Source organism: Sitophilus oryzae, unplaced genomic scaffold (assembly GCF_002938485.1).
Source record: "Sitophilus oryzae breed Bouriz unplaced genomic scaffold, Soryzae_2.0 scaffold_1393_pilon_pilon, whole genome shotgun sequence".
NCBI lineage: Eukaryota > Metazoa > Arthropoda > Insecta > Coleoptera > Curculionidae > Sitophilus > Sitophilus oryzae.
The window spans coordinates 1,987,566-2,006,682 of NW_022146052.1; the positions used below are offsets into that span (position 1 = coordinate 1,987,566).

The window sequence follows — 19,117 nt, forward strand, 5'->3', positions numbered from 1 at the left end:
CTTATTTCTCATCGGGGTAGATTATCACGAGATAGCAGGGTTAAATTGTTTTACAAAGGGCTACCTGAATGGGGTAGCTGTAGCAACACTGCCGCTATCATTTTTCCTCTCGGAGTCTTTTTAGAAAAGGCTTAATCCATTAAAAATATTTGTCTTTTTACAAAAAAAAATTGAATTCCAGTAATGTCTTTCTAGCCACCTAGTTTCGTGGAATTCGGCAAGAATTGTTGTCGTTTTTATGGACACATTTTAAAAATAAATTATCAGGAGACTGAACTTTTGCTTTGTCAACATTTCACAATCCTGTATTTCCCTAGAATTATCGTTATAAACGTTTCCTTTTTATTTCCTCGCATTGTCGAAAAATTATTCGATCGTGGAATAGAAGAGAAGAAAACCGAATGAAAATTTCCCATCCACATATCCACACACACAGCAAAGGGCCCAGCGACAAACGAGCCCTATAAAAAATAACATCAACCGCTCTCCGACAAGCTTTATCAAATTAGATTACGTATTCCTCGGGGAGAAAAATAGAAATGTCGCCGCTTCAGTTATAACTCTGTTTCGGGCGACCGACGACGGTTTGGGGCGGTTCGGAATGGGCCACGGAATTGGAGAATCTCATAAAGGACGAGACATTATACAGCACGTCCGTGGTATCGTAGTTTTTGGTAAATAAATACGGGGGATATGTTTCAGAACAAGAGTGGTATGTGATTTCCTTAATTCGAATGAGTGCGTTCATAGCTGGAAGCTCACAGAAAGCTTAAGTCTTACTAGCAAATAAAAATTTACTTTTTTGGAGCCGGTTTTGATTATTCGTTGTGTTACGCGTGCGTTGTGAGTCTGTTGTCTTTTAAGGGAATCAAGTGAATCCCCGATTCCGTTATGTAGTCCTTAAGAGAAACGCAAGAAATTGATCTAGAATATATTGAAGAGTACCTTAAAATCCTCCAGCATAAGTTAAGAAGTTTGTATACATAAATGTATATTCCAAAATGGTTAGTTTCGGAGATACAGGGTGTAGAAGTTCCATTTTTAGTCCAATTTTTAGCCGACCATACCAACAGGTATGGTAGGCTATTAAGATCGGCAAAAAAAAGTTTTTTTAATTTCACTCAAAATGAGTTATTTGGGTCATAAATAACCTAAATACAAAATATTTTCATGGTGTCTGTCTGTCTGTCCGTCTGTCTGTAACACGATAACTCAAAAACCGCTAAACCGATTTTAACCAAATTTGGCACAAAAATACTGTGGCACCCGAGAATCTGGCCATTAGTTTTTAGTGGGGGTGAGGGCTTGGTAAGGGGGTATGGGAGGGGGTTAAAAATTTTAAAAAATCGTAACTCCAAAATTACAGTAGCTAGCGAAACGCGGTTTTCAATTTAAGATTAGGAATAATATTTGCAACAAAATTTGTAATAACATCAAAATCAGTCAAAGTCGCAGTTTTTCAGATAAAAAAAATTGGAAAAATTCCTTTACTTTGAAACTAAAAGAACTGCCTACCAACTTTTTATTAACATATTTTAGTATGGGTGCGGTTATACGTGTCTCCCGGCGCCAATTTTTTTCAAATGATTTCTGAAGTAACGTCAATATTTTTATGAAAATTGGTGTCTGGGAGTTTTTGGCATGAGAAATTTGATTTTGGTTTCAATATGACTCCTATTTGTTGAGGGCGCCGCGTCGGCGCCGCATACATGTGTTTTAACTGTTTTGAAGAGTAATAACTTTTTGTCCGTCGCTGTATAAAAAACGCTGTATATAAAACTACTGGGTGAAAAAATATACATTTCCGCGATTTCTTACGTAAAAAATGTCTCTTGGTAAAAATCGCTACAAGCAACCGTCAAGATATTTAGAATGGAAATAAACACGTTCAGTAGATAGTGATTTGACTGAAAAGATAAATTTGGGAACTTCTTATTTTTAAAATTAATCATTAATTTTTCTTCCAGCAAATAGTAAAATAGTTTCTATTGAACTTTTTACACAAAAATATTTAAAATTTATGATTATAGTCTAATAACTATTTAGACATGTTTATGTCAATGATGACAGGTATTGATAATTTCAATTCCAAATATGTCGAGAACCATTATTCGTAGCGATTTTTACCAAGAGACCTTTTTTACGTAAAAAACGTCGTAAATGTATATTTTTATACTCAGTAGTTTTATACAGGTACAAACAAAAAGTTATTACTCTTCAAACTAAAAATATGTAGATGGCGCCCTCTACAAGTAGGAGTCGTATTGACATCAAAATCAAATTTGTCATGCCAAAAAAACACCAATCTTCATCCAAATATGGACGTTAGTTAAGAAATTATTCGGAAAAAATCGAAATAAAAATGAAACTTTTACACCCTGTTTCTCCGAAACTAAGCATTTTGGGACATACATTTATACGAACTTTTTAACTTATTTTTATCTGCAGACTGCAGGAAATTTTATGCTGTCGAAGTTTTCGGAATACAGTTCGGACCACCCTGTATTACATTGTGATCAATATATTCTGAAAATTGGCCGTTTTATTTTATGCGGTTATAGTCTCACTTATATCTACAATAAATTAATAATATAGGTAATAAGGAAATTGGCAATCGGTAATACCAGAAAATTTACATTAACATTAAAATATTGTCAAGGTGTATGTAGGGCTAAACTGTATTACTGGTTGCATAACTGCATTACTGCTATATAACTGCAACGTGCATTGAGAAACCTGGCGAATTCACCAGAAAGTAAAAGAATATTACAGAATTCTTTACAACGATCCAGAAACACTCGCCAGAGGGTATATAAAGGCCTGCGCTTGGCAGTTGGACCAGTTTGATGTTTGATAATATCGCGTTTTAAATTATGAATTAATTGGCGAAGGTGCCAGAACCGTTAGAGTAATAGTAGTTGCACAAATTGTGTTCTAAATATATAAGTTGTGTGTACAGAGTGAGAAAAATAAATTCGTTAAGTATTTTATCGTTAGTTTAAATTAGTGGACCCACGGAATCCGTAACAATATGTACTTAAATTGAATTTTGGCTGTCTTGACTTAATGGTAATTATTTTGATTTAAGTCATTTTGCAAGACTTAACTCGCAGATCATCATGACTTAAATAAAAAATATAGATTTAATAATAAGTCACAAAAACGACTTAAATTACATCATATTAACATAAGTGTTTACGACTTGACTTGAAAGAAAATGTTTTAATTCCAGCATTTAAATCACTTTAATTTGAGAAATGATTTAAAACATAAGATTTAAGTTAAACTGACTTGTTACAGATCCGAGTGCTTTTCGTATCGAGATATTTGAATTTATTCATACTATTTTTGCCAAATAAAAAAAACAAGATAACAAATAACAAAATGATATGGACATTTATAGAAGAAACTACGAATAAAACCAGTTTTAGACGACTTTAAAAGCATTAATGAGTGTTATATTTAAAAAAAATGAAAATACCACAGAATAGAGGAACTAAATTTAGGGTTTTATACGTCCGGATTTATATTTGTTTATTAAAGTGAAATTTATTCTACTACTGTTTTTTAATTGTTAATTTTTTTTCGAAAACGAATGCCTATTAATTCCGGTTAAACAGCGCCAAACCCGCAAATTGATATTTACACAAAATAATAATATTTAAATGAAAATGCCTTTCATCTCTCATAAATTATTAATAATTTATTGTCATAATTTTGCATATTCCGGAAGTATTAGCCCGATTTTGAACTTTTAACGAGGGACCTGGTGGGCCGGAGAGGCGCAATCGCATAATACAAACTATTTTAAAATTGAAATTAATTGATAAAGAGCGTCAGAAGACAAAGAAGTCACAGTTCGTAATTTAATTATTCGACGAGGCGCGGTACTCTCTCAAAAGCTTTTCGTAAATTAATACCATTTTCCTTTGCTTCGTAAACTTATTAAGTATTACAACGGTGTCTTTCGCAAAATAGAGCTCTATTTTTACAAATTTTGACAAAGTAAAAATATGGTAATAATTTTAAGAAAATTTAAAATCGACCATAATTGTGAATATTCTATTTAAAGGTTGAAACATTTTGTGTTACAATAGCAAAATAGAACACTAATTCACCACAATATACCAAAGCACTTTTACTCTTACTCTGGACGCGCCTTTCTCTAAACATGGTAGCATCATTAGCAAACGATTAAAACAAATAAAACACATTGTTTTTCAACATTACTTGCTTTGATTTTTAGTAGTTATAGACATAAACATGTATAAAGAGAAGAATAGCGATATATATTTTTTATCCAATACATATAATGAAAATGTAATCAAATCGTTTGTTTATATACAGATTCATTTTACTACCAGTCTATATATATACAGCGTGTTTCTTAATGACATGCCATTTAAGGGGGCGATTCTTGGACTTATTCTAAGAAAAAAACTTCATATTTTGAATGGATGTCCTGAACATCTTAATTTCTGGTAAATTTTTCTAAAAAAAAAATTTCTCATTAAAACTCTGATTTTATTATAGATATCTTTATGAAACTGGATACAGGTCTTCTATCCATCAAAATACATTTTTTGATGTACAAAAACAATTTTATTTATTTCAACCAGTGCCGTCCAGACGAGTTTTCCATTGAATATTTTTGAGGAAAAAATAGATACACCACTGACTTCCCTTATAATAAAAATTATTTTCAATATCCCCATTCATTTCTTCTTCTATAACAATTTTTATCTTTTGATTTTTTCGTCCGACGCATATTTTTTGCTTAAAATATTAAAGTCGGTTTACTTTAGGGTCAAATCGCTGAAAATCTGATGCGGTGACTATTGTGTGAAATTCGTTTCTGCATCGGCTGGAAGGAAATTAAGAAATAAAACATTTTTTTTGTATATTAAAATATGTATTTTGATATACAAAAAAATATAATATCAGAGATATTTTGAAAAAAAAAATAAATAAAAAAAAAATTTTACCACCCTGTATCGAAAAGTTAAGATGTTTAGGACATACATTCATACGAAGTTTTTTTTCTTAGAATCACTCCCTTCAAAGAATCACTCTATTAAATATTAGCATGTCATTAAGGAACACCCTGTATCTATTTCTTCAAAATTTGACGACGCCATCAATGTGGCATAGTTTCAGGATCTTCATATAAAAGTGTTAAGTAAGTAAATATCTTTTTTTACTTTAATCAGTGTTTGAAAAATCGATTTTGCTTATTTTAGAATATAATGTACTCCCAAATGTATACTTAACAAAACCGTTTCAATTTTTAAGATTTACACATTTTGTTCTGTTTGTTTGAGAATTTGGTACCAATGTCTACCTACAATAGGCATTGCGGATTTCTCACCACTATATTTAACAAAAATGGATAACAGAAATAATCTAATATTTAACACTTTTTCCTGCTTCAAATCGGTTTATTTTAGATTTTCGATTTTTTGACATTGTTGCTATAATACAATACTACTTTTCTACACTCCAAATATTACGCGTCAGCTATAATCTTTTTTATTACGTCTATCACCTTATTATATTTATATCAAACCAATGTCATCCGTTATATATTCGCACTGTTTGATAAAATAATATCTATTTGAGTGTGGTCTAAGCGGCCTACCCGTTAAGACCTGCTTCCAAAAATCTCTAACATTGATACTACACTAAATTTCTTTAAAAAGTTTGACTTCTATAACAAAATATAGTCTCTTCTTTATCTGAATTTGTTACTATACGGTATTATTTCCTTTTTTTTTATTTTAAGCATAATTGCATTATTAGAGATCTGCAATTTTTCCATCGTATTTTTTAAATCTATTTATTAGCCTTGCTTATGTGTAATATTCTATCTATAAATAAGAAAATCTAATTTACTAATTACTAAGAGCATTAGATGGTCTATTAAGCACTGGTAGCTAATGCTCAGAGGTGGTTTTAGTCAGTAAAAATCTGACATAACCAGCGATTATCTCTGGTATCTTTAAAAGATTTTCTAACTCGACACAAAAAAATTAAATTCAAAAATAAATAAAATAAAAGCAATTTTTGTTTTCAAAGCCCGGATTTTTTTGCTGGTGAAATTAAAATTACGTCATCAATTTATAACAGTCACAGATAGCTTTAAACGGGATCTTTAATTATTTGTTTTCTTATTATCCTCGTTTACTTTAAACGCTCCTTTATTTCACGTCCCGCTTGCTTTTTATTTTTGCCGAAGACTTTGCGAAGGAAAATTAGAAAATTGCTTACGCGAAAAAGGAACGCTTTATATACAATAGTACAGTAAAATTTAATTTACAAGGTTTGTAAAAGAAATTTTATAATTAATGTAAAATTATGCGGTTATTTATAAAATATTCTTTAAATTAAAATAGATTTTATAAGAAAAGGTGAATCATAGAAGCACATGTTATGAATAAGTTTTAAATGAATCAGGTTTATCACATTTAAACCATACCATTTTTGAAATATTTTCAATTTTGTGAAATTGCAATAAAAAAATTAAGTCACCATTTCTCCAAGGGTATCAAAGTTATTATTACTAAATATTTACTGAAGTTTATTTATTGATCAGATATTGTATTGCAATAATAAAAATAATACTACTTTATACAGAGTGTATAAAAATTTATATTAAATAATTACTAGCTTTAGACGACAATAAATTGGTTAATGTAAATAGCACTCTCTATATTTTACGAGAATCCGATGCACAATTTAATTGCCGGTTTAATTGTCTATCAAATTATATTACACCATTTTTTACCTATCTTTTCAATTTTTTGTGGAAAATGCATTTTGTTATAATTTAGGCCTTATTTATCAATATATCAATGGAAATTGACATTTTAGATTTTTTTAAAGCAACAAATGTACAAAATGCACAGGTGCTAAAACGATAATATGACAAGCCCATTTGTTTACAAAAAGAAAACTATTTAAATCTTAAATCGTCGTATGTGGTGAACAACCCTGTATATGTCTTATTCGAAGAGGGCTAGTTAGTAAAAAATGTCTAGAAAAAGTATATTTTTAGGAATAATTTGGTAACACATACTCGGTATTTCGAGACATATTCACTGAACCAAAAGGCGACATAAATATGATGAAAAAGTTCATTGATATAATGAATTAAATCATTAATTTTGAGCCGATGAACGATTTCATTGGCACAATGAAAAGTAATTCATTAACTCTATGAACTTTAAGTTCATTAAATCAATGAACAGTGTTCATTAATTTGAAGAACGCATTCATTGGTACAATGAACAGATTTCATTAATATAATGTACCAAAATCCTTATATTAATGAACCGTATTATTAATACTAGGAAATAATTTCATAACCTGTTTAGTTATACATTTAAAAGTTGACACTATTAGTAACTCTTGTTATACCGTATAATCGATGATGAAGATCGCTGTTATTGATAGTCATTTCCTAGCCAACTACCTAAAATAATTCTACTATAAATACATTTTCCATTTGAACAAGCCCTTAGCTACAAAGGTAACAAAATTACCAATAGTGCCTACTTACTTACGAGCACAGTAAATTTTTCCATTAGGGCAATAAAAAACAAGTGCACTAAACTAATAATAATTTATTCAAACTTGATATCGCATATACAAGTTAAAAATAAAAAAAATCGATTCGACGAACCATTTCTTCATTATATTAGCTGTATCGTTAGACTTGATAACATCTAGACGAATTTGTAACAGGCCTTCCAAGTCGCATCAAGTGGGTTCGATGTTAAATTGTCGAATTTGAGGGCTTGAAGGCAGGTCTCAGCAATGAATACCCGCACCCGCATAATCTCACACAGCGGAATTTGATTTGACAACACAACAAATTAGCTACAATACGATAGGACTTTTATTTAAAATATTTAAAATATTGAAGAAAGCACTTACCGCTCTAATGAAACTAAAGCCTCACTGAATAACACAACCGCACAGACGTTATTAAAGTGCCAAAGTAACCGATCAAGATGGCCACCATTTAAGTCCTAATATTTTATTCCTGATATTAATAACCGCGTACATTAATTTCCTTGTATTAATAACATTGTTCGTTGTCACAATGTACAACTCATTAATCAATGATTTAGTACATTAATATAATGAATATGTGTTCATTAAAGTTTTAGCGTTAAAATAAAAAACGCATTCATTGGTACAATGAACGCGTTCTTTATATTAATGAAAATCATACATTAATTTAATAACCAGATTTTCATTATATTGATGAAATTAGATTCATACTATTAGTAAATCAAGCATCGATCTATGATTAACAAATCATTAATATAATGAAAAAAATCATTGTCCCAATGAAACGACAGTTAATAATCAATGTTCATTAATATTATGAACAATATTAGTAGGTATTTTATGAGAGAGCCTCCTCCTCATTTTCTGTGATTTTCCCTCCTTGTACCATGAGAGAGCTTCCTCCTCATTTCTGTGATTTTCCCTCCTTGTACCGTTATTCTGCGGCATTGAACTCTTAGCTTATAGGGACGTACAGAAATATCGATATACTACTTTTCGATATTTCATTATATTAAAAATGTCTTAGATAATAACTATCGACCCATATATAACAAGTCGATTCATTCCTACTTTTTCTTCAAAGAGGGGATGATATAGAGAAACAGAGATATTCTTATCCCCACTTATTTCTACCCCCACTATATCAATATCCAATCATATATAGTAAAACATCCAAAAGTAAGTATTAGTTCAGAATGACCGACGAAAATAATTTACAAACCCTCTCTCAACAGACGAGTTTTACTGTTCAACACCAATCTATACTTAGTGTATTACAATCTCCTCCTAGGGAAGAAGAAGAATCTAGAACCTGCGAACAAAATACAAAAGAAAATGTAGAGGAAATTAAGCGACAGTTTTGTGCTATTTGTCAAGACATGGTTGATTGCTACGAAACTTGTGTGCCAAATACATGTTCACACTTTTTTGCTTAAACTGTATATTAACATGGAATGATGTACATTATGATGCAAAAATGACAACTAAGTGTCCACTATGTGGTTTACATTATAAATATTTAGTGCAGTTTCGAAAAGATATAATTAGATATTACTTTGTCCAGAGTATAAAAAGGGGATTAAAATAAATGTGACTATAAATATTTGCAGTTTTATTTTACATCATGTAAAAATTCTATTGATTTGACAGATAAATATCATTTAAAAAAAGTTCTAGAGATTTTATCCAATGTTCCCATCAAACACTTCATTTAATTCTAAACACACACACAAGCAAACAACAACACAACCAGTTTAATATATTATTATCAAATAAAACATTTTATCGATATTTCAAATCATTGCTCATCTCTAATATAAAATTTAAAAAATAAAACCAGTATCACAGGTTCAACGATCTCAGAGAGAATCGAGAACCAGATACCTGCAGATATAATCTCAGATCGACCTCGCCTCTGCCGACCAGTTGCTTGTAAAAGACGGTTAGATGGTTTGGTTGTAAATTTCGCACCCATTGCAATAAAATTAAGGATATTTTGATAAACATTATTTGTGTTAGTTAAAGTTAATATCTATAGTTTTGGTAAGTTATAGTTTTACATATTCGTCTAATAAAATTAAGACTTTCTATTCAAAAACTTGTCCAGTTCTTAATTATATTTTTACACTTATAAAAATAATATTCTTCAAAAATTTAACTCGTTATTAATATTAAAATAGCATTATAAAAACACCCAGGTAAATAGATTAACAAAAGATAGATAAAAATAGTCAGTAAATCACTATGGACAAATAAACAATACAAAAACACAACTAAACATTAACTACAGTAAAATTAAAAAATAGACAAACTACACCAACAAACACAAAACCACAAAACAGACAACAAACACTCAACAATAAAAATAGACAAACTACACCAACAAACACAAAACCACAAAACAGACAACAAACACACTAACAAAACAGACTGTCTAAATTTAATTCACCATGGATACATGCACAGTAACTAGAGTAAAATTAAAAAAATAGACAAACTACACCAACAAACACAAAGCCACAAAACAGACAACAAACACTCAACAATAAAAAATAGACAAACTACACCAACAAACACAAAGCCACAAAACAGACAACAAACACACTACCTGAAACTGACTGTCTAAATTTAATTCACCATGGATACATGAACAGTAACTAGAGTAAAATTAAAAAATAGACAAACTACACCAACAAACACAAAGCCACAAAACAGACAACAAACACTCAACAATAAAAATAGACAAACTACACCAACAAACACAAAGCCACAAAACAGACAACAAACACACTACCGAAACTGACTGTCTAAATTTAATTCACCATGGATACATGAACAGTAACTAGAGTAAAATTAAAAAAATAGACAAACTACACCAACAAACACAAAGCCACAAAACAGACAACAAACACTCAACAATAAAAATAGACAAACTACACCAACAAACACAAAGCCACAAAACAGACAACAAACACACTAACAAAACAGACTGTCTAAATTTAATTCACCATGGATACATGAACAGTAACTAGAGTAAAATTAAAAAAATAGACAAACTACACCAACAAACACAAAGCCACAAAACAGACAACAAACACTCAACAATAAAAATAGACAAACTACACCAACAAACACAAAGCCACAAAACAGACAACAAACACACTACCGAAACTGACTGTCTAAATTTAATTCACCATGAATACATGAACAGTAACTAGAGTAAAATTAAAAAAATAGACAAACTACACCAACAAACACAAAGCCACAAAACAGACAACAAACACACTACCGAAACTGACTGTCTAAATTTAATTCACCATGAATACATGAACAGTAACTAGAGTAAAATTAAAAAAATAGACAAACTACACCAACAAACACAAAGCCACAAAACAGACAACAAACACTCAACAATAAAAATAGACAAACTACACCAACAAACACAAAGCCACAAAACAGACAACAAACACACTACCGAAACTGACTGTCTAAATTTAATTCACCATGGATACATGAACAGTAACTAGAGTAAAATTAAAAAAATAGACAAACTACACCAACAAACACAAAGCCACAAAACAGACAACAAACACTCAACAATAAAAATAGACAAACTACACCAACAAACACAAAGCCACAAAACAGACAACAAACACACTAACAAAACAGACTGTCTAAATTTAATTCACCATGGATACATGAACAGTAACTAGAGTAAAATTAAAAAATAGACAAACTACACCAACAAACACAAAACCAACTAAGTGCCCAATATAATATACAATTTCCAAATTTCTTTCATGATTAGGTCATAGATACAACATAATATTTTAATAATATAAGTTAAAACATAGAATTCTTTTGTAGAACTAAAATATCAACATGTTCAATTGTACATCTTGTGTTAAATCTTTTAATCGTAAAGATAATCTATTACGCCATATGAGGACTGCCTGTAGCAAGTCAAGTTTTTTCAACCGATGGTTTGGAAAGTCTGCTGAAAAAAGGGTAAGACTTTTTCTCACTGTTTTACAATGTTAGTCTTATAAATATTTTCTTTTATAGAGAGATTTTTGTAAAAAAATCGGGAATCGCATGACAAAATATCGATTTTCTGCAGAATCGATTTAAATCGAACATCCATAGTCAAGAACCTACTATAAAAGAACTTGCTTTTACCGCAGACTGCAACAATATTTCAAACGTGCAAGGTGTGTTTGACTTTGTTTCCAACTGTTTACAGGTAAATATTTTTTTTAAAATGGATCACAAATTAATTTATTGCAAGTTGTTGCCTTCAAAAACTTTTCAAATCCTCGTGTTATTTTAATCATTAAACTAAAACATTAAGAAAATATCTAAAACCATATTCAAAATTAAAAACTTTAGGTTACGCGCTTCAAAATGTTGTTGAAAATATTACTATTAATGAAGAAAATGCTGCAGGAATAGAACGTTTAAAACAATGTTTCGATACGTTAGTGGATTCATTTGATTAAATATTTACATTTTTTTTTCCATTTCTTAATTTAATTAAATTGAAAAAATATATTTATACCTTCTTCTTTCCAAATTTTATTCATAACTTTTTAAATATTCAAATATACAACATAATCTTATATTACAGAATTAAATTGAAAGATGTTCACATGTACATCTTGTCAAAAATCCTTTACTCGTAAAGACAACCTATCTCACCACTTAAAGAATACGTGCAAGAAGTCTTCTTTTCTAAACCGTTTTTTGGGTAGGTCAGCAGCTGAAGAAAAAAGTAAGACATTCCCATTGTATAATTTTATAAACTAACAAAATAATTTCATTTATAGAAAAATATTGTTCAGAATGTAAAGAACATATTTTACAAAATTTGTGGGTTGGTCATCTGCATTCAAACAGTCACAAAAACAACTGTAAAACGTTGGAGGAAAAAGGAATTCAAGTAATAAAATCAGCTTTCAAGGAAAGGATAATATCATACAGATTATCTACCGAAGAAAATATTTTAAATGTTAAAAACTATTTTAAAATATTAGAACAAAAGATTCTACGGGTGTTTGACAATCAATTGAAAAAACATACTTGTATTAAAATCAATATAGAACTTTTTGGATATTACTATAATCCAAGTACTGATAATCATGATGTCAAATCGTTCAACACTCCATTTAAAGTAATTTGTAACAGCAGTGCAACAAAGGATTTGATAGAAGAATTTGCAACAATTATTGACAACAAGGCTGATGAATTCGCAGAAAGGGACTCTGGTAAGTGTTATATTTTTAATATAAATGTAACATAATACATTAGTTTTATTTTTGTTTCAGGATGGATTTTACTAAATCTTCTTTTTATGGAAATTAACATCAACAAATTCAATCCTTTGAGAGCATCATCTTTTATTTAACTTCCTCCTAAAATAGTACGACGTCAATAGTACGACGTCAACATAAGAAATAAGGATGACTACTGCTTCGCATGGTCCGTAGTTGCAGCCCTTCATCCTCCAACAGGTGTTGATTTTCAAACATCATCATACCCACACTATTCAACAGTTTTGAACACTACAGGTATTGATTTTCCAATATCATTAAAAGATATTAAAAATTTTGAAAATCAAAACAATATTTCTATCAATGTGTACGGTTTAGAAAAATATTGTAATAAAATTTCTAATAATGAAGAATATGAAAAAATAATTGGTCCTCTACATTTTTCTAGTGATAGAAAAAATATTCATGTTAATTTATTATTAATAAATGATGATGATGAAAATTTTCATTATTGCTACATTTCCGATCTTTCTAAATTAATTTCTAAACAACTTAGTAAACATAATGGAAGAAAATATTTGTGTGAAGGATGTCTTCAATACTTTGACACAGAACAAAAATTACAGTAACATAATAGTTATGATTGTGATCATGTTAGAATTAATTTACCTTCTAAAGAATTATTTAAAGACAAATATGGAAATGTAGCATATGAAAACACATTAAAATATGTTAATTATCGAAAGCAAATGAAAGTTCCTTTTATAGTATATGCAGATTTTGAATGTATTTTAAAACCTTTGAATGAGAATTATGATGTAGAAAATCCAAATAATTCATATACATTAAAAAAATTTAAACATATTCCATACTCTTTTGCGTATTACATCAAATGTTCATTTGATGATAAATATTCTAAGTTTGAAAAATATAGAGGTTTCATGCATAACACGGAAATCAGAGACAAACAATCCTTTTCTATCAAATTTTGATGCAACAAAACCTAATAAATATATAATGTACTATGATGCAACAAATTTATACGGTTTTGCTATGTCCCAATATCTGCCAACAGGTGATTTTGTATGGTTAACCGAAAAAGAAATAAAAAATCTAGATATTTTTTCAATTTCTAGTACATCTAGCAAAGGACATGTTCTAGAGGTTGATCTGGAATATCCTGAAAGTCTCCACGACACTCATAATGATTTTCCTTTTTGCCCTGAAAATTATAAACCACCTAATTCAAAATCTACAAAATTAATACCAAATTTAAACAATAAGTTAAAATATGTAATTCATTACCAATTGTTAAAACAATGTCTACAAAATGGACTTAAGATTTCTAAAATTCATAGAGTAATACAATTTTCACAATCTGCTTGGTTAAAAAAATTTATAGACTTAAATACCACACTACGAAATCAATCGAAAAATGAATTTGATCGCCACACATACAAATTAGCAAACAATAGTATATACGGCAAAACAATGGAAAATGTGGATAGGAGAGTCGATGTAAGACTTGTTACCGAATGGGAAAAAAATAAAAGAACAGATGGAGCTGAAAATTTGTTAGCAAAGCCATATTTCAAGGACTTAACAATTTTCTCAGAAAACTTGGCTATTCAAATGAAAAAAATACTAGTTACTTATAATAAACCAATATACGTTGGATTTTGTATTTTAGACATATCAAAAACTGTCATGTACGATTTTTTTTATAATTTTTTAAAACCTTTGTATAAAGATAATGTGTCTCTTTTGTATACTGATACAGATTCTTTTATTCTGGAAGTGACAACAGAAAATGTTTACCATGATATGCATAGAAATATTCATAAATTTGACACTTATTTGCCAAATAATAATCATAATATGCTTATAGCACAATCAGTGGTTGGTAAATTTAAGGATAAATATGCTAGTGAACCCATTGTAGCTTTCTATGGTATCGGAAGTAGATAAGCAACTTATGTTCGAGCTCAAAATCCTATGCTTTTTCTTATGAAGGACCATTCTGTCCTTTTTGTACCCAAAGTGGTGGGTGTAAATTCTCTTTGTCTGTCAGTCTGTCTGTCACTACCTGTCTGTCTCAGCTGTCTATCTACTACCTGTCTGTCTGTCTGTCTGTCTGTCTGTCTACTCCGAAAATGGTTTATTAAAGAAAGCTAAAGGTATAAGAAAACATGCTACTAAAAATCAGTTGCATTTTATCCACTATAAAGATGTAGTAGAAAATAATTCTAAAATTTTTTGCTCCATGTATGTTTTTCGTTCTAGACTACATTCAATATTTACTGAATTAATACATAAAATTGCTTTGAATTCTGAAGATAATAAAAGATATCAAATTCCACATGATTTTAAAACACTTGCTTGGGGTCATCATGATATTTCATTTTACCAGTGGAATGATTATCATCCAGACCTCAGCATATTTTTTAAATAATATTTAATTTAATATTATTTCTTTAATTTAAACATTTAAACATTTAATATGATTCACTCTGATTGTATTTAGATCCATTTAAAAAAAAATATTTACCTGTAAACAGTTGAAAACAAAGTCAAACACAAAAGCACAAATCTGGTCACACGAACACCTTACACGTTTGAAATATCGTTGCAGTCTAATATATATTTATTAATATTAATTTATTATTCCTTTAGAACTTATCATAATGTATACATATTAGTTATAGAGTTAGAGGAACAATTATATTTTATGTATTTTAGTTTTATATGTTAAATGGAATTTAGAATGTAGTAACTAATTTAATTATTTTATATGTTAGATTAATTCTGATTTTAGTTGTTGTAATTTTAATTAATAATATACTTTTATATGGATAATGCATTTTTAATGAAAAATATACCTACTTAAAGAATACGCCTTTGACAATATTTCATTCCTTATTAACATTTCTTAAGATGTGTTTGGAAAGTTTTGATAAAGATATTGATGATGTTACTTATAAAACCTATGAAAATCGACTTTCTACTTTTAAAAACTGGAATGGAAAATTGGAACCTGAGGTATTAGCAGGAGCAGGCTTTTATTATATTTCATATAGTGACGTATGCAAATGTTACTATTGTGGAACTGAAATTTATGAGTGGACCTATGATGACTGTCCTATCGAAGAACATCACAAAATTTCTCCATTATGTAATTTAAACGAATGTTTATGGTTAAGTCAAAACAAAAAAAATAAGAAACAAAAATTCAAAAAATCTAATAATTCACTGGAACATGTAATTTTGATGATATTATTATTCATTAATTTACATCTTTTTTTCAACATATATTTCTTATGCTAATAAGTATTTATATTCATCTATTGAAAAGATATTGTCAAATATCATTTGGTGATCATCTTGAATGGAAGTAAATTGTAGATAAATAAATTTTTTAATAAAATATTTACTTTGTTTCAATGGCTCATCAAACCCATTTTATTCTCCTTTATTTCATATTTCAAAATGTTATTTATGTTCATTATCCCCCTACTGTAACACGATGTGAAATATGTTTTTCCAATGAAACAAACATTACACTTGATAAAAATTGTCAGTTTATGAAAGTTGGTTTAATCAATAATAATACACTTAGTTTTATATATCCCATCAACAAAGGAGAAAATGTTAGTAGGTTTTTTAAAATTTTATATCATTATTCAAACCAAACCATTTTTGATACTAATTGGATTGAAAGAACCGAATTAAAATATACACATTTTCAAAATGAATCATTCAATTATACTAAATTTATTAATGAAAAAAATAATGGATATAACATTTTTAATATCGTTAATCTCTGTTTAACTTTTACTATATTTTTGTATATTACAATTTTAATTATCTTTTTTTATTATAAATTTCAAACAGGAAATTTACACTTTCATTAATCAATTTCATTTAAAATATTGTTTCGAATAAGCAATGGGTATGAGTTGACGATATCAATAGGTGGGGGTATGAAATGGTGGGGATCCGAATATTAAAGTAAGAGGAGAACTTAATATTATTTAGTTCATTCACCATGTCTTCTAAAGTTTTTGAAAATCTTTTGAATTCAAAAATTTTCTTTTTGAATAAATCTTCATCAAAATTTGTTATTGTTGGTATAAGTAATCAAGATTTTTCACCGAAAATTATAATTGGTGGAAAAAATGGTTTTTCTATAACTCTAAGTGAAGAAAATTGGAATAGTTTTTGTAGTCATCGGGGAGTTATTGAAAATTACTTCTGCTTTCCCCAGCAAATTAACGAACCCATGTTGAATATAGACAACTTTAAATTATATTTTGAGAAAGTCAAAAATCCTCCTATCATAAAAATTAAAGAAGAATATTCAAGATATATATATTTAGGATATGAGTCTATAGAAACATTATGGCGATTAAAGGAAGTTGTGGATTACAGGATTTCTATTATAAAGAAACAAGAATTTTCACTTTACTTTAAAGTATTCCAAACCAGCATTTCAATTCAGGAAGGTGATCCTATTGATAATATTTATCGCATTTTGCAACCCAATCAAAATCCCAACAGTGAAAATGTTTCAACTATGTTGGAGTTCCTGATACTGTATCCTGAGGAATTGGAAAAAAGGTTGAAGAGGAATGAACACAAAAGAAAATATTATGAAGAAATCGGTGACCTTTCAGGAAGAGAAAAATAAACTTTATGTGTTAGTGTAGTGGAATTTTGCTTATAAACAAGCACGAAAAAGTGAATTTAGAACTTATTATTTAGATAGACTTCGTTTTGAAAAACGAATTAATAATTGTAAGATTATTCTTGATCCAATACTAAGCAAAGAACACAGAACTAAAATGTATTTAACACGATTTGCTAATACTTGTATTTAACCAAATATTAAATAAAACTATATTATATTAATTAGTGCTTTATTTTATTTTAAGTTACATAAAACAACTATACAACATCATTTTTATTAATCCATGTATTAAACTTTTTATCTAATCCTAACCATTTTACATATACTTTGTTTCCTTTTCTTCTTAGAATTTTTTCAACGAGGTATACATCAAATATTAAATAAAACTATATTATATTAATTAGTGCTTTATTTTATTTTAAGTTACATAAAACAACTATACAACATCATTTTTATTAATCCATGTATTAAACTTTTTATCTAATCCTAACCATTTTACATATACTTTGTTTCCTTTTCTTCTTAGAATTTTTTCAACGAGGTATACATCAAAGTGTTTTGCTTTCTGTAACTCCTGTTCATAAAATCCACCCTGAATTTCCTCATTTCTTTCATCTTCAATTATATATGTTCTGGGATTTGTCATCTTAACTTTTTTAATTCGAAATATTTCATTTGACCAATTTGGAGTGTAACCTTTGGAAAACGCCTCGCGATACTTGCTTATACGCACATGATCTCCAACTTTAAATTTAGGAAGTTTTGAATCTACTGTTTTAGCATGAGTAAAGATTGATCTTAAAATCTTCTTTTCATTTTGTTTATTTACTTGGTTTGGTTTCATTCCAATTGTTGAATGTTTGGTGTTGTTGTAATCCTTAACGATATCTTGTAAAATATTAAGCCATCTATAATTTCCTTGCAAACTAAACATTTTCCACATTCTGGTTTTTAATGTTCGGTTTACTCTTTCAACTACACTTGCTTTTAAATTGGAAAAAGTACTATAATGATTAATTTTAAATCGTTCCATCAATCTTTGGAAATGTTGGTTGAAAAATTCTGTACCCCTATCCGTTTGCAAATTTTGTGGATTGGTTTTTAAAGTAAGTAATATGGTTTTCATTGCTGTGGCAACATCCTTACCAGATTTTGTTTTTACAGGTTCTGCCCAAACATATTTTGAAAACACATTTATAACAACTAAAATATATCTATAACCCCTGTTAAATTTGGAATATGGTTGCATTTCTACTAGATCTGCCTGTAAAAGATCATTTAGTCCTTTAACAATTACCCTTCTTCGCATAAATTTTTTTTCTAGCAGGTTTATGTAACTCATTAACTACTTGTTCCTTAATGGTTGTCATACTTTTGAAATTTTACCAAAAGATATTTAGTTTTGATAGTAGTTGTCCACAAAGCTTTTATACATCTCTGTCCATTCTTTTTAATTTTTGTATTTGTTCATCCTTATTAGTTTCAATCAAAATTTCATTAATTTTAATTATTTCTTTGACTAGGTTATCTAGATATTCTTTAACTGTTGTTAATAGAAAATCTTTTCTTTTATTTGCAGAATTTT

General features: G+C 28.9%; 2 protein-coding genes across 4 annotated transcripts; one reads left to right on the forward strand and one right to left on the reverse strand.

Annotated features, from left to right (window-relative positions):
• Nucleotides 1-9,353: 9,353 nt before the first annotated feature.
• On the forward strand, nt 9,354-16,070 carry LOC115875636. Of its 3 annotated transcripts, XM_030891147.1 has the most exons (6): nt 9,354-9,618; nt 11,443-11,583; nt 11,641-11,818; nt 12,203-12,346; nt 12,402-12,839; nt 12,900-16,070. In XM_030891147.1, the coding sequence occupies exon 6, from the start codon at nt 13,749-13,751 to the stop codon at nt 14,811-14,813; it is 1,065 nt and encodes a 354-aa protein (XP_030747007.1). In that variant the 5' UTR covers nt 9,354-9,618; nt 11,443-11,583; nt 11,641-11,818; nt 12,203-12,346; nt 12,402-12,839; nt 12,900-13,748; the 3' UTR covers nt 14,814-16,070. The 3 variants fall into 3 exon arrangements, with proteins under 3 accessions (XP_030747007.1, XP_030747006.1, XP_030747008.1); XM_030891146.1 differs by having other exon boundaries at nt 12,203-12,839; XM_030891148.1 differs by having other exon boundaries at nt 11,641-11,786; nt 12,203-12,839.
• A 1,898-nt stretch (nt 16,071-17,968) lies between these two features.
• Nucleotides 17,969-18,466, reverse strand: LOC115875666. The gene has a single exon (XM_030891197.1). The coding sequence runs from the start codon at nt 18,464-18,466 to the stop codon at nt 17,969-17,971; it is 498 nt and encodes a 165-aa protein (XP_030747057.1).
• Between the last annotated feature and the right edge of the window lie 651 nt (nt 18,467-19,117).

Coding starts and splice junctions, on each gene's coding strand:
- LOC115875636 (XM_030891146.1), top strand. CDS start 13,749: ATGATAAATATTCTAAGTTTGAAAAATATAGAGGTTTCATGCATAACA.
- LOC115875666 (XM_030891197.1), bottom strand. CDS start 18,466: ATGTTTAGTTTGCAAGGAAATTATAGATGGCTTAATATTTTACAAGAT.